Consider the following 16,421-nt stretch of genomic DNA (forward strand, 5'->3'; position numbering starts at 1 on the left):
CCCCCACGCCATTCATCCCCTTCCCTCCCCTGCCCTGCTCTGTGCCTCAGGACACCCACCCGTGAATCGGCCTCACCTGGGCTCCTTTAGCCCTGGCTTAGCCAGTGAGAAGCACAAGAGACCAGAGGGCAGGACAAGAGGGAATTCCAGGCATATGTCCCTGCTCCTTGCTGCTTCTGGACCACACCTCTGCACTGGCTTCCTTCCTCCAAGCTCCAGACCTCCTTGGGCTCCTAGGCAACCATTTCCTCCTCCTGCCTCTTCAGCCCCAGCCCCAGTGTCCCAGCTCCCTGGTTCCCTTAACCCTGCTGGCACCTCTGTGAGTAAGCAGGACCTTCATTAAAGGCACTCCGCGTTGTTGCATTGATTCCCCCGCCCCATCCCTGCAGAGACCCTGAGCTAACAACAGCAGTCCCGGCTGGGGACCCAGAAGAATGGACGGTGGGCAGGAAGAAAGCCCAAGGGTGGTGGCAAACACAGGCTCACAGGGCAGGGCCTCGGGACATACCTTCTCCTTGGAGAAGAGCCCGGCCTCAAGGGGCTTCAGGTGGAGCGAGGGAGGGAAGGCGAGTCACAAGCTACCTTAGCCCCCAGCCCCAGTGGAGGTGGTGTCCGCCTCGGCCCTGTCTCCAGCTGTGTGTCGTGGACAGCGAATGTCCTGACTCTCCAGCAGGGAGAGGCGGGATGAGGTGACACTGCACTCACGGCTCCCTCGTCGCCTACATCACGGGCAGTGGGCACAGACCGCCACATCTCTCCTGGGCCTGCATGCCCAAGTCTTTCCTGACCCCTTCCTGCCGGAACCTTCCTGTGGGAGGTGCCCCCCTGTCTCCTGACCCCGGGGCCCTGAATCCCACCCCTTTCCTCTTCTCCCTGGAGAAACTATCCCCTCTCTCTCCCATTTCTCTTTCCTGCCTGGTTCCCATCAGGGTATTTAAATCTTTCCCACCTCAAAAACAAAATAACTAGCCTCTCGTACCCAGGGCCCTCTCCACCTCGCCCTATTTCTCCCTGTTTCTTCCATCAAGCTTCTTGCCAGAGTCCTCCTCCTCCTTGGCAATTCCCAACCTCACTGTCGCGATCAAGGCTATGTTGCAATCAGTGGCAAGGCGCGTGTTCCTGACACCGGTGAACCACTCCCACCTCAGTTGGGCCTCCTTGTACACACATCCTCACTCTCACTCGTGTTTTCCCGCTCCCTTGTTCAGTGACGCAGCCAGCCTCTCCTGCCGGGGGGACTCCGGGGCTCCATGCACCTGCTATTCTGGTTAACTTCCTTTGCGGGTACTGCTGACACCCATTCCCACTTCCCACTTCCTTCCTCTCTGCTGGGGGTCCCAGCTTAGATGTCTGTTCCTCTGAGAAGCTTTTCCTGGTGCCCACCCCCAGATTCGGGTAGGTCATGCCCCATAGCAGGCCCCCTTAGCATCCTCCATTTTTCTGTTAGAGGATGTGCCCCAGTAGGCCTTGCCCTACCTGTTTCCCTGCTCCGCAAGCATCATCAGACTGTGCACTTCCTGAGGACAGGGACAGTGTCTGGTCTCCAGTATGTTTCTAGCCCCTAGCTTAACACACAGCACCAGTGGGTACTCAGTACATGCTCTGAATGGGCGAACGGGCAAATGGCCAATGACCTGTGTGTCGGGGTGTAGGATTGCATGTAGCTCAGAAGCCCCAGAGAGCACTATGGGAAGTAGGACATTTAAAAAATATATTTTATTTATTTATTCATGAAAGACACACAGAGAGAGGCAGCAACATAGGTAGAGGGAGAGGCAGGCTCCCTCCAGGAATCCTGATGTAGCACCTGATCCCAGGACTCCGGGATCACATCCTGAGCCGAAGGCGCTCAACCACTGAGCCACCCAGGTGCTCAGGGAGGCATGACATTTTAACCAGCAGAGCTGTCCAGTGACAGGACGGCCACCGGACAAGGCCTGGGACTCCTGTCCTTGCATTGATTGGGCTAAGGCTGGCAAACTGAGGTTCCACGGGGATCACGGACCAAAGACCCAACAGCACTCTGAAACCAAGATTCAGCATCTTCAACTGGCCTGGAACTGGGGCCCTCACCTGTGTGTAGGTCCCCGGCCAAGGATGGGCACGTGTTGCAAGTAAGGAGGATGCTCAAGCGGAGGTCACACGCCCCCATCACCGCAAGAGGGCGCGCTGGCCTTAGACTTGCCCTGAGCGAGCGGGCGGACCTGGCGGCTCACCTCGTCTCAGGTAGACCTGGAGAGTCTGGAAAAGGACAGAGGCAGGGTTCTGCGGAAGGTGTGATCAGAGTGGCCAGCCCCGGGCCCAATGCAGTCCCCAAGATCAACAAAGCTCACTGGAAGTCAGTTGTTATGCTGTTTTAAAATCAAATCCGTATCATTACTATTTTTCAGAATCTTCAAGTGCCAAGTGGGCAGTACATTTGTGTGTACTCCTCCCTCTAGAGGTGAGCGAAGGCTGGGTACCAGGTGGAGCGGGCGGGTGTTGGGACTGGGGACTCGGCACTGGGATTATCAGGAGCAGGGAAGAGCTCAGGGTCCTGACTCCCTTGTCCTCCCTTGTCCTGGTTCCCAGAGCACCTCTCACTTTGTCACCCAACACTAACCCCCTCCGCCCCCATTCTGCAATACTCCTCCTGGCAGCGGTGCCATCAGATTACCTCTGAGGTGTGATTTTAAGAGGCCTGTAAGTTCTTCTTGGCCTCTGCTTTTCCTTCCATCTGCTCTTTTGGGAAGCCTGAGCTGGGATCCATTCCATTCCCTGTGGTTGCCCCAAGGCAGGGAGCTGACCCCCACCCGTACCCCCACGCTCTGGGCCCTACAGCCCATCTGGCAGACAGAAGGAGCTAGAAGGGACTTGTTGTTTGGTGGCCTTCCAGGACGCCTCGCTCCCCACCCTTCTCCCAGCCCTGACAACTCAATCCAGCTGACATGACAGGAAATGTGAATGAGCAACAGGGCACACGGCCAAAAAGGCCACTTCTCTGCTGAGGCGGAGAGCAGGGCCAGGGGGGGTGGGGGGCTGGGAGGCCCCCACCTCCCTCCCCCAAGTGCCTTCTCTGAACAGTGCAATACCAATCCAGCATCCCCATCCCCCGTGCATCCCCAGTCCAGCAATGTGCCTGAAAGGGGAGGCTAGACTCCTAGAGCCTTCTTCTGTCCTTTGAGGCAAAAGAAGCAGAGTGCATGCTCAAATAGAAATGGGGCCCAGGGTGCTAGTGACTTCCAAGAAGAGCAGCAAAGGGAATCAGATGTCACCCCAGGAAGACCAGGAGGACCTGGGGTAGAGTCCGAGTTGATCAGTTTGGGGAACTGCAGTCTCCTGGAGTGAGGTTTTGGCTACTCTCTGAAAAAGTCCTCCAGCTGTTGAGAAAGGGGAGGGGTAGGGAAGCAGTGTGCTGATTTGCATTCAATTTGCATGTAATTTGCATATACCTCTTTTGATGTCCAAAGGCAATGAAATTTCCTGTCCTTGCTTCTTTTTCCCTTTCTTTCTTCTGTTCCTTTTTAACCTCCAGGCAACCTACTATCTCTCTTCTCTTCCCCACAGCTTCTCCTCTCCCAAGCCAAACAGACACATGGAATATGAGGCCCAGGGTGGGTGGCACCTTCTCCGGGATCTCCCATCTGCCCAGAACTCAAAAAGCTGGTTTCCTGGAGATTCTCTGAGTTCTGGGAAAGAGGCAGGGCTAAAGAGGTCCTATGCACCCCCCACTCAGTTCACCTAATTGAGATGATCATCAAGCAAGTCAGAGAGGGAAGGAATAGAGACATCCAGCTTTGCCCCGGGCCCCATATTTGCACGCTGCAAACCCACCCAACCTTAGAGGATCCTGGAAGAGCATATGAAGGAGGAGTGGGAAGAAGGGAAAGATCTCTGTTCTTCTGTGACTTGTCTACTTGCCCTGTGATCTTGGGCAAGTCCCACCCCCTCTGCGGGCCTGGGTTCCTCATAGGAACAATAATCTAGATTCCTTCTGCCTAGAGGGACACGATCACAGAAGAGAAGGGGAGGCACAGGTAGGGACACTGCAGGATTAAAAGCACCAGCTTTGGCGTCAGGCAGACTTGCTCTAAATCCCAACTCTGCCATCTACTAGCTGCATTAACCTCCCTGAACCTCATCTCTAAAAGAAGCCTCAAAATTGTGTCTTCCTTCTAAAGTTGTGCCGAGTAAATGAGAAGGTGCATGCCCAGCCTGTAGCACCTCTCTTGGCAGATAGGAAGCACTCAATATTTATTGAATAAATGAGCACAGGGATGCAGGTGAGGTAACGTCTGTCACCCTCGCCCCACCCCCACCCCCTCACCCTCCCATCCTCCCACCGCCTGTCTGGAATCCAAAGCTGTGCTTCCAACTGTGAACCTCCAAGGTCCCACCTCTGCCTCAGTGGTTCACCATCCCCCAAAGCTCCACTCCCGCCTTAAACCCAGGGCCCCAGAATCCTAGCCTGCTGGAGCTCCAAGGCCCTTGGAAACCATTAGTCATATGCCCTCGGCTTCCTGCCTGCCCCCCACCCCCCACAATCGCTTCTGGAAAACCAAAGCCCAGAAAAGAAAGGTAACTGCACGTGGAAACAAGAAACAGCGGGTCCCAGATGTGGTGGTCAGAGAATCAGACCCTCGGTGTACGCAGCCACACAGATGCTATGCATATTGACATATGGAAATCGCAAGCACACAGGGGTATATAAACTACGTGCAGGCATTTTTCTAGCATGATGGTAGGCGGACTACAGTTGTAGATAAGAAAGGAGCCAGACTCGGAGTGGAGGAGGGAAGGGGAGGGAGGGAAGGAAGAGACAGGTTAGCGGTGTCCTGAAAGGGGTCCCTGGGCCCAGGAGGTCTCCAAGAAGCCTTTACTGATCTCTTCCCCCAGCCAAAGAATCAGGAAGGAAGTCCTTTTCCCTCTTGTTAAGAGTGGGAAGAAGGGAAGATGTGACTGGGGAAGGGTGGTTTGTATGAACCTGAGCATGTAGGTCCTCTTGAGCACTTCCTTTTCCTTCAGGGCCTCTGTGGCACCCACTGAGCCCTCCCTGGAGCCTGTGTGTCCCGGCCCCCCGCAGGGTACTCAGAGCCCTGGGGGCAGCCAATCAGTTAAGACCAGGAGATAGGATAAGAAAAGTCCCCCAGAACCCGCCACAAGGGCTATGAAGCACATTGAAGTGTTATGCTAATTTAATAAAAGATCAGATCACATCCAACTTCAGAAGGGAGGTGGCATTTAAACTGTGCAGAAGGAGTAGCGTGCAGTGCTTCAGAACAGGAGCCCTGATGCTTACTGGCTGTGCAACACCGGCAAGTTGCACTCTCAAAGCCTCATTTTCCCCACCTGTTAAATGGAAACAATAAGAGTCCCATTTACGAGTTGTTATGAGGACGAGACAAGATCAGAGCCTTTAAAGTGTTGGTTAGCACAGCGCCTGGCACCGAGCGAGAGCTCAGTAATTGCTGGATGTTATAACAGGGATCACTGGGGTGGGCGGTGGGTAACATACCAGATGGAAGGAACCCGGTGAACAAGGCAGGGAGGCAGAAAAGCGCAGGACCTGTTCTGTGAGCAGGAAACAGTCCTAGAGACTAAGAAGAAGGGAGAGGTAGGTTGGTAGGGACACCTGTCTGCAGAGGATGGCAAGATCCTGGGCTCCTGTCAGCAACTGGCTTTCTGGGCTTACAGACAGGTGGTCCCTTTGCCCTGGCACCACTCCCTGGGACCTAATGAACGGAAGAGAAGAGTGGAGGGAGCTTAGATGATGAGACTAGGATGGGTTCTACAAAGAGCACTGGAGCGGGAGTCCAGGGACCTGATTGAGCCAGGCTCTATCACTAGGGAATTGTGTGCCTTTGGCGAATCGCTTCCCAGCTCTGTCGATGAGGCAGGTGGCCGTCCCCCCAGTCCCTGACACTGGTAAATAATTTTCACATCATCTTCTCATAGAACCTCAGAGCCACGTGGGACCTGGAGGACAGGCAGGGGGCGAGGTCTTCCCCAGGAAAATGGGGTAATGAGCTGGGCCCCGTCTAACTCCCGGGATGTGGTGAGCGTGTATGGGGGCTAGGTGAATTTGGGCCGGCTGCTAAATTGCACATAGATAGATGCCCGTTATGGCGAGTCCCCCCGGCCCCGTTTTGCAGACGATTCAAATGGGTGCAGGAAGGCGAAGAGCCTTGAAGAGCCTCGTCTCTTGTCTCACAGCTGGAAAGCCGTTGAGAGATGGGATTCCAAGGCCAGAGTCTTTCCGGAACACCCCCACGGCTTTTCTAAACACTCTAGACTCCTTGCAGGGCTTACCCTCTGGGAGTCTGTCCAGACAGCAGCTCGGCCCCGGCCGGGTCATCCACCGGGGGTTCCTAACAAGGGCGAGCGGGCCCAGGCGTCTGGGTCGCTGCGGGCGCGGCAGGGGGGGGCCGCGGGCCGGGGCAGGGCGCGCAGGTGTCGCGCAGGGTCGGGGACCCGCCGCAGCCGCAGCCCGCCCCCTCCCCAGGTCCCCAGCTCCGCGCATGCAAATCACGGGTTTGCATGGGCCCGGGGCCAGGCGCGGGGGCCCTGCCAGGGGGCGTGGCCGGCGGCCCCCGCCCCGCGCCGCGCCGCGTGCTCACCTGGGCGTGTGGCAATCCCGGCCGAGCCGAGCGCTGCCCGGGCGGGAGCAGCGGAGCGCGCGACAGCGGCGGCGGCTTCCGCGGCGGCGGCGGGGGCGGAGGAGAGACCCTGGCTTCCCCGGGGGCCCGGCTGGGGCAGACGCGAGGGGCCTGGGGGGGCGCTGCCTTTGGCCCCGCCTGGGGCAGGATGGTCAATCTGGAACCCATGCGCACAGGTGAGCGGCGGGGGGAGCGAGCGCTGACAGGTGTCAGCGGAGGGGCGAGGGGGCGAAGGAGGGACGCACCGTTGGGGGGTCCATCTCTCCACGACCAGGAGATGGCAGTGTGGATAGCGGGTCACCGGGGGCCGGCGTGGGGAGGCGGATGGTGGGGGGGGGGGGGTTGGGGAGGCTGGAGAAGAATGGAGGTGGGGACTCCCCGGCGCGGGGTGGGAGGGTTTCTGAAGCCTCCAATCTGGAGCGGGGCAGAGGAGTGGGACCGGGTCTGCGCAGCCCTGGAGTCGGGCTGAAGTTGCTCTGTTCACTGCTTGCAGAAGGGTGGCTCACTCACTCGCTCAGCCAGGGGTGTGGACCTGGGAGTGCATAAGTGAGGAAAATACTTGTATCCACATGTTACGTGTTTTTTGTCTCCGTCCTTTAATGTGAAGTGGAGGCAAAGTGGGCATTTGTAAGGTCGGGTGGGGGGGCTGGCAGTTACAGAGGCACACCCCGGGGCAGGTGCCATGCCACACATGTATGTATGGATTAGGGCTTGTGACAGCGTGTCCCCGTGTAGCAGAGGGGAGTCTACTGTCCTCTTGTGTGTGTGGGGGGGGGGGAGGTGGAGCAGACCCCATGTGTGAAGGTGTGTCCACCCACAGGCTCTGTGGATACCGGCGGTGCTGGGGAAGCCGTGCTCTGGTGCGGGTCAGGAGCTCTGTGGGACCCCGAAGGAGGAGCCGCAGTGCCATGGCCCTGTGGGATAGGTGCTTCCAATATCTGTGTCTCAGAGGGGGTGGTGAAAAGGGCACTCTCCGTGTTCCACGTGCCATGGATTCAGATACCAAGCCCCCCTTTCCTCAGTGGAAGGAAGCTAGGAGATAGAAATGTTTTCCCAGGAGTCAGTATCCCCTATGTGAATGGTAGGTGGGCGTGATGTGAACTGAGGCCCCTCCATTCATCCTGCTGGTCCTTCCTTCAGCAGAGGGGCTGGGGCTGGGGCTACTAATCCTGAATGGTCATGCTTGGTGTTAGGGTGGGCCTTCTTCTTTTTTTTTTTTTTTAAGATTTTATTTATTCATGAGAGACAGAGAGAGAGGCAGAGACACAGGCAGAGGGAGAAGCAGGCTCCCCACAGTGAGCCTGATGTGGGACTTGATCCCAGGACCCCAGGATCATGACCTAAGCCAAAGGTAGACACTCAACCACTGAGCCACCCAGGTGCCCTAGGGTGGGCCTTCTCAGAGGTCCAAGGGTTTGAGTGGAGAACAGACTCAAGGTGTAGAAAGCTAAAACTGATTTGGCCACTTCAAACCAGCAATGTGCCTCTCAGAGAGGGAGGGCAGCACCACGTGACTTTTATTTAGGATCGCAGGGCTGTTGGTGGGAATTCTGTACCTGCTCTCCTTTCTGGAGGAGTAGGGAGGAAGAGTGAGGAGAGGCAGTTTTCCTGACTGACCCCAAGGAGCAGAGCAGTCTAGAGGCTTTGGCTTTTCCTGGGACCCACTCATCCTGAAAACAGACAACAGCAGGTGTGTGGAGAGACCCAGGGTCCACCATTCCCTGACAGGATCCTGGCAGGGTTGAATGAAGTCAGGCTACCACAGAGATGTTGACTCTGTGTGGATCCCCAGGTGCTAGGACGTGCCAGGAAGGGCCAGGTGAGGCCAAAGGAAGCATCCAACTGGGTGTCATCCAATATCTGGAGAAAGTGTTTCCAGGCCCTGTGGCACCACTATGGAGCTGGGCATTCCTGGGGGCAGTTTCCCTGCTCTCCCCACTTCACTTCCCATCAAGAATCCCTAGGCAGGAATGGGAACAAGGCCTCAGAAAGGTGGGCCTCAGTGGGAAGTTCTTTAGTGACAAGATCAGAGACTTCCTAGGGGTTTTCCATCCCATTGTCTACGCAGGCTGCTGCTCTGGGGGAGGTGGGAGGAGGTGGGACAGCTGGGACCCAGCAGGGAAATGCCTAAGGGGCTAAGAGCATCTGGCAGAGAGGAGGGCAGTGAGAGGGCCAAGCCCCCCTTACCCTGGCCTTGGAGGAAGCTCCAGGCTGACACCTCCCTCACCGTCTTGTCTCTCCCTCCGGGAGGCAGGGGTTCCAAACGTGAAAGGGGAGATTGAGCTAAACCCAAGGTAGGGTTCCCATCCGCCTGGGGTAGGTTACCTGACTCACTTGTCTACATTTCCCTCCCCAGCCCAATTCTTCAGTATGCCTGCACCCTCACCACCCTGTGAGCTCTCTCAGGCTCAGCCTCAGTGGTGTCTGGTTCCCCTTTAGTGGCATCTCAAAGGGACCTCTCAGCTTGGGACTTTCTGTGGATCCCTCTCCATTTTAGGGCTCTCCTTGCTGAGTCTTCTCGGGCTTTTCAATATGAGGTCATCGTGTGGGGTCTTTCAGTGTGGGCCTGGCCATGGGTCTGTGAGGGAGGGTCCCTCTCTAGGGTCTCAGTCCAGGATCCTCTTGGTGGAAATTTGGTCTCTTTGGAGTCTTATCCCCAGCCCCCAGCCCACAATAATTCTCCTCTTTCTTCACAAACAGCACTTTCCCCATGAATTTCCAGTCCTGGGCCCTTGGAGGACTCCTCCTCAGTTGATTTACTGGAACAGTTTGAGTGGGGGAAAGAGGGAGCACACTTTGTGTACTCTTGCACTGGGTCCCACACTCAGGTCCACAAGTCCTGTGGCCCCCAAGTTGGCCCATCTTTCTACTCGATGACCCGGGTGCAAGCCATGATTCAGGTTGGCCTGGGGTCTCTGCACTTTGTACCTTATAGAGCATCTCTCTCCAGGAGCATGAACACCTGGGTAGGTATGAGGTCACCAGACACAGGGGCACCCCAGCCAAGGAGGGGGAGGCTCCTGCTCCCAGATCAAAAATAGAGAAAAAAAAAAAAAAAAAGACAGAGGACTAGACCAGAGTCTGACAGACAGCTGGAGAGGGAGGGAAGAAACAGGAAAACACTGGGAATCTGGCCCCAGGGGGACACCTGGTTGCCCCCAGGGCATCTCTTTTTCTGTCTTTTTGCTCACAGTGAGCTGTTGCCTATCAAGGTTGGGATCAAGTCTCACAGATTGATACCAGCTACAGCTCTGGAATACTGTTGGGATTTGGAAGGTCTCGTGGTGAGAGGGAGTGGCTTCCTCTCGAAGAAGTGACAGAAATCTGTCTCAGGAGAGAATTGGAGCCATGACTGGCTCAGACAGAGGACCAGTGGGCCCCTTGGTTTCCTTCTGGTAGAAGTGCCCCCACTGGCCATCATGGGAGGAAGAAGTCTGGAGGGAGCTGCACTCCCTTCAGAGAAATGGAGCTGAGCAGTAGGAGAGAGAAGGGGAGGCTCTCTGCCTCCCCGGTGTAGCCTGGACCTGAGGTTCCAGTACACTGTGGACACAGCCTGCGGCCTGGGGAAGATGCCGCCCCTTGGACTTTGCTCCTCAGGCTCCCACGCACATCCTGGTTCACGGATGTATGAAGAAGGGCTGCTCATGGGTCATGCCAAGGCACAGGAAGGGCTAGGCCAGCAGCCAATGTCTTGCCCCAGCTTCAGAACGTGATGGTACTGGTGCCAGATGAGGGTCGGCGTCTGGGATCTGGGATCTTACACTGAGCAGTGGAGCCTCCCCAGGGAAGGGAGTGATGGCAAGGAGCCCACTCAGTCGCCTGCCTGCCTGCCTGCCTGCCGAGATAAGAACAGCCCCACCCCACACCTCCCTCCCTCAGCCCCGGCAAGTGCTGTCAGACAGGCAAAGGGCTATGGCGTCTTGGGGAGTTTCGGTGTTGGCCCATTTTTAGGCTGAGACCCAAGAGTTCGTCCCACCCATCAGCCTCAGCCTCCTACCCACTAGAACTGGTTCTCAGTATCTTAGCATCCTGTGGGACTGACCAAGAGCTTCTACAGATCATCGCAGCCTGCCCCTCCATCAGGCTCCAATCCCTGTCCGATCCTAAAGCGTTACCATGTCGCTCCCATAATGGGTGTATCAAAGGAGAAGATGTCCTGGCAAAGTGTGGGCCTTTGCCACCTTCAAAAGTCATTTTTAGACATGATTAGAAGGACCTTTTAAGCTAATTCAAAGGCTGAGTGAGAGATGGGTTTTGGCCACGTTTAAAGGCATGCAGGGAAAGGGTGTCGGAAGGGAATCTGGGTTACAGGCATGGAATTGTGGTTTAGCTAAACAGTTACCCTTCTTAAATGTCAGGAATTGGAAATAAGTTGATTTGAGAATCTGGTCATCGTCCCAGCCTTACTGCCTCTTAAACCCGTACCGTCCCCATGAGCTCTTTCCCTGTGAAGTCAGAATTTGGAGGATGTCTATCAGATAGTGCTGAGACAGAAAACCAAAGCTTGCTTGCTTGCTTGCTTTTTCTTAAAGATTTTAAAAAATCTTTAGGGATTTTTAAATCTCTCTCTGTGTCAGAGAGGCAGAGACACAGGTAGAGAGAGAGAGAGAGAGGCAGAGACACAGGTAGAGGGAGAAGCAGGTGGGGAGCCTGATGCAGGACTCGATCCCAGGACCCCAGGATCACACCCTGAGCCAAAGGCAGACACTCAAACACTGAGCCACGCGAGTGTCCCCAAAGCTATTTCTTATTGTGGGCCAAGGGGACTAACAGAGAAGCCTAAGTTATCTGTTTAGCTCATTCTTTTATTTCAAGCTTACTTTGTGCCAGGAACTGTGCCAGGCAGTTTTCTTTCATATTTTGTTGGCTGCTTAAAGAACTCTGGGAAGTAGCATTATTCCCATTTTTTAGTTGAGAAAACAGGTTCAAATACGTGGCCAAGGTCCCCCCGCTAGTTAGCCATGGCGCTGGGATTAAATCCAGGTCTGTTGGCCACCCAAACCGATGCTCTGGAATTCTGGGTGCTACTGAGGCAGTGTAAAAACCTGAGGGGCCAGTCTCTGACGTTTTCCTCAGCACCGTTGAGGAATCCCTGTGGGGGAAGCATGAGCTGAGCAGATCTGTTCGGCAATGCCCAGCTCCGGGGTAGTAGGAAGCAAGCCCATTTCTTTATTGGAGCAGAAGGTGAGCAGTAGCTGAACCCTTTGCAGATGCGTCCAGGTGACCCACGCTAGCTCTGCATATTCACGCATGACTACTCTACAGTTTCGAACTACAGCAGGAAGGACTTAGGTTAGGTTCAAGAAGAGCCTTCTTAAATGTAGTGCAGTGAGGCAGGTCGTAGGGTGTGGTTGCAAGATCTCCCCTAGAGGTCGGCTGACTGTGCGGGACAGTGCGGATGTCTGGAGGGCGCTGCATGGAGCTCCGAGGATTTACCTGGGAGTCGTCACTTTGGTGGGTCTCCAAAATATTCCTCAAGCCACAGCGGCTCCCCAAAGTGCCTTATTCCATCCTCTGCTTCTGGGGCGTTCTAAGGGCTGGAGAGCCTCTGAACCTCCGCCTCTGTCTTGCTTGGCGGGGCAGTCTCCCCTCCTGCGCTGCAGTGACACCACACCCCCAGGGGCCACGATTCCAATCTCTGCCAGAGCCACCCACGTCATTGTTCTAAGATAAATAAATAAAAATTAAAAAGTAGGTTTCTCCCCGCTTTTCCTGGGGCGGAGGTCCACCCTTTCCCCTCACCCCGATCATCTCCAGACCTCAGGCGTCCAGACTGCCAACTGCCTGATTACCTGATGCAAATTAAGACTGCATGCTTAGCAGGGATTGGCTGGGGAGCCGGGTATGCAAATTGCCTCACCAAGACTTTATCTGGTTTGAAAGAGTTAAAGTGCTGCCCCAGAGAAGAGGGTGGGGGTAGTGGTAGGGGGGGTCAACACGATTTGAATAAAATATTCTTCTGTCTTTAACGGCTTCAGTATTTGGGTGGTTTAATAAGGAGAGGAGCTGAGAGAGGGAGTTAGTTCAAAGTTGCCTCTTTGCTTCTCTCTGCTGATCCTGGAGAAGACTTGGGGGCGGGGGGGGGGGGCCTCTTAGGTGGTGGCAGCTGTCTGTTATGGGTAAATGTTTAATTTATTGAAATGAAGCAGGGCAGAGAGGCCGGACCAGCAGCCCTAGGGGGCTGAGACCAGGCCTGGTGTAGGTATTCTCTGTCTGCGGGGCACTGACCCGCCCACCATCCCTTGCTCCCAGAGCACTTTGAAGGAGTAGGAAAGAAGGTAAGGCTTCCCAGAGGAGAAGGGATCTCCGGAGGGCCACGCTGGAGCTAGGATTTGGTCCCCAGACAGTGAGCTGACGTCTGAGAACCAGACAGAGAACAGGGGCAGGAACTGGTCAAGAAAGGTGAGAAGGGCAAGCCTAGGTTCAGGGGTACTCTCACCTCCCAGGGTAGAGTTATTACAGGGAGGGGAGGTGGGGGGGTGGGGAGACATATTTCTTATGCTACTTGAAAAAAATAAAATCAATCCCCCAAATCCCAGAGGCAATGAGGATTGGAAATGGGAAGCATTCTTCCCCACCCCCTACCTCACCCTGTACCCCTCCCCTTGTTAAATTTTTACCAACTGAACCTGGTGATGGAAGGAAGTGACAATGAATGATGCAAAAGGTGAGAGATCCCACAGTAGCAGCAGAGAAGAGGGGAAAGAAAGGGCCAGGGAAAGGAGGCGCGCCTGGGAGGAGGGGATTTGTGCCCCAAGCTTATGAATATTCTAATGGTTGTATGTTCGGGAATCAGGAATTTGAAAGTCTGATGGTTGTTGTAATTACACATTCATCTTTGCTGTTTAGTTAAAGCCACATATGTCATAGCAAGAAAAATTGTGACCTGTTATTAAAATCAGTTGTGTTTTCCCTGCAGATATCAAGATGAGTGGGGATGTAGCAGATTCCACGGATGCTCGCAGTGCCCTCAGCCAGGTGGAGACAGGTAAGGGTCTTCTCTTCTGGGGAATGAAACAAGAAAAGCACGGGTGGGAGCAAGTTGTTGCAAATGATCATCGAACAATGCGGTGTTTTGTTTTGTTTTGTTTTGTTTTTCTCTATCTCAGTCTTTGAGCCAATCAGACCCCAAAGCTGGGTCTTAGGAAGTGAAGGAATTCCCTTAGGCTATGACCCTGGAGGCTTCGAACTATAGATATCCATCTAGAGGGAGACAAAGTCTCTGGAACTAGGCTTGGAAAGGGCCAGCCAGATCCTTACAAACAAAATGGAAACACAAAAATTAGGGAGGAGGTCCACTTCTTGATGGGCCATGGGCCGTTCCAATACCCGTGGAAGCAGCAGGCTGTGGTCCCAGTTCCTGCTCAGGACAGAAAGCACAATGTGTCTTCAGTAGATGGGGACCAAGGCCTTTTAACCCCAGATTTCTCAACAGGCCTTACTCAAGGAACTAGCCAAAGAGGCCCGTGCGCAAGTGTTCCTCTTCCAAATTACATGCATGTGGGTGGTAAATAGACCAGAAAGAAAGGCTTGGTGCCTGGAAGATGACTTTGCTTTGTGAAGAAGAGAAAGAGGTCAGGAAAGAATTGAGAAGAAAGTTTCATAGCTCTCTGCTTTCAACTCCACAGTACAAGCTTTGCTTTGAAAGCTCCATATAATTAAAAAGAACTTAAAGAAACATGAGTATAAATTGTAACACCACCAAATAACTTTAATAGCCTTCCAACAAGACCTCAATTAGTCTTTCATCTGGATCATTAGAGACATAGAAATTAGAAGTGGAAGAGAATCAATGTCCCCCAGAGCTAAACTCTTTTCCCAAGTCTTCAGGTGCAGTCTAACCCCATTCTTGAAGCTTGGGTCAGGGACAAGATAATTGGGGGTCTTGTTGAGGGCACCTGCAGGATACACTTGCCATAAACTTTCCTGCCCCTCAATTTAATATTGAAACAGTGCCTACTGCACAGGTAGCAATAGACATTAGAGGTGTAGGTTCTATATTTTTCTTTGTGAGTGGGAATAGCTGGGCCAGGAGAATGTGGGCCAGTTGCACTCACTTTTCAATTGATTTAATTGCTGAGTATGTTTTACTGAGGGTCTGTGGAGGGAGGCACTTGTTCTCTCCAGTTGAGAAGAAAATTTCCTCCAACCTGACGAACAGGAGCAAGGCTTTAAAATCAGTTCAGTTGGGAGCACCTGGGTGGCTCAGTCAGATATGCATCCAACCCTTGATTTCAGGTCAAGTCACGATCTCAGGTTTGTGGGATCAAGCCCTGTGTCCGGTTCTGTGCTCAGTGAGGGGTCTGCTTGGAATTCTCTGTCTCCCTCTGCCCCTTCCCCTGTTCACTTGTACTCATTCTCTCTCTCTTTCAAAATAAATAAATAACATCTTTAATGAAATAAAATCAAATCAGTTCAGCTGGATAGGGACAATCTCAGCTCTGACACTCTTCCCTGGGGAAAAAAAAAATCAGACTCCAAAAGCCACTCTCAGGAGAAGCTGTGTTGCCCTCTTCTGATAGCAGGCTAGCTGGAGCCAACTCTGTTGGTATGTGGCCCCAGGTATGTGAGGGCACAGCTAAGAGAGTGTCCGTGTATGAAGAAGACCACACTTAGCAGGCTAGCACTGGTGTTCTGTTACCAAGTCCAGGTAACAGTGTTGGGAGTGGGAAGGAGCTACGTGGAACCCTAAAAGGTGGGCCAGGAGCGAGAGTGTTCAGATCCTGGGTGGGGGTGAGGAAGACGAAAGTGTTGGAGATAATCTGAGCACATTCTGACCTCCCTTCTGGAACCATGGGAGCTGTGTACAGAGGAAGTTGAAGGAGAAAGAATCCAGACACACGCTGGGACTTTGGGAATCTGAGTGCCATACCAGGGTTCTCCTGGGATTATAGCAGCCACTTTGCCTCTTTAGGAGGAAGGAACAGGTGATCTTCAAAGGGTATGGATGTAGAGTCAAACAGACCTGGGAGCTTAGGTGCTCACCAACTGATACGATCTGATAAGTTAGCTTAGCCTGGTCTCTGCTATAGAGGGGGGGCAATTAATGTCTGTCTTAGAGAGCTGGTTGGGAGTTCCCTGAGATGATGTTTAAAGCCTATTCACGGTGCTTGACACATGGCAGCTGTGATCATCATTACGTCTGGTGGCATCATCAAGATCCTATGATTCTGTAGTTTACAGAAAGAGCATCACTGCTAAGCACTTTGGGGTGCCAGGTAGCTGGGATGTCCTTCTCCCTGTCACTCAGGCCAAGTGGGTCAGCCCCGGAGGCTGGTTGTTCTCATTGCACATTCAAGGAAGGATTCTGTGTGGGTCTTCTTCAGCTCCAAGGAGACCACGAAGTCTGTGCTGTCTGCAAGTTCTCCACCCCTAGATTCTTCCCTTCTAGGGACTCAGCGCCGTGGCCGGTAGCATCCATACTTAGGTGATCATCAAATTACTGTATGTTTTTAAGGGCAAGAAAAAAGAGGTAGCTAATTAAAGTAACCAAACTTCCTGGAAAGTCATTGTGACTCATTTTTTTTTACAGAGAAAAGCTTATTATGAGTCACAATGGTTACCAACTTGGTTAAATGGCTTCCTTTGGATTTTTAAAAGGCAGATTCCCCCTTCCAAGCAGTGCATGAATTAGGGGGTGGTTTGTCTCTGAGTTTTAAAGGAACTACAAACAAAGGTGACCTAGAAACCCCCAGCTCCCTGAGAGCACCTTCTGTATTGTGTGAAATCCCCAAAGGGCACAAGGGTTGGGAGTGGGAAAGAGAAGTTATTTCCCCATCCACACAG

The 16,421-nt window shown here is 53.7% G+C and overlaps 1 protein-coding gene across 3 annotated transcripts in view; it reads left to right on the forward strand.

Moving 5' to 3' along the window:
- Positions 1-6,655: 6,655 nt before the first annotated feature.
- Positions 6,656-16,421, forward strand: part of POU2F3 (POU class 2 homeobox 3) — a 75,394-nt gene continuing 65,628 nt past the window's right edge. The window contains exons 1-2 of one of the 3 annotated variants that reach the window (XM_072822370.1): positions 6,656-6,811; positions 13,555-13,623. In XM_072822370.1, the coding sequence (XP_072678471.1) occupies positions 6,784-6,811; positions 13,555-13,623 (97 nt within the window). In that variant the 5' untranslated portion in view covers positions 6,656-6,783. Of the gene's footprint in view, positions 6,812-12,807; positions 12,914-13,554; positions 13,624-16,421 lie in introns of those variants that run through there. The other 2 variants (XM_072822373.1, XM_072822371.1) reach the window with 2 other exon arrangements.

Source organism: Canis lupus, chromosome 3 (genome assembly GCF_048164855.1).
Source record: "Canis lupus baileyi chromosome 3, mCanLup2.hap1, whole genome shotgun sequence".
Taxonomy (NCBI): Eukaryota; Metazoa; Chordata; class Mammalia; order Carnivora; family Canidae; genus Canis; species Canis lupus.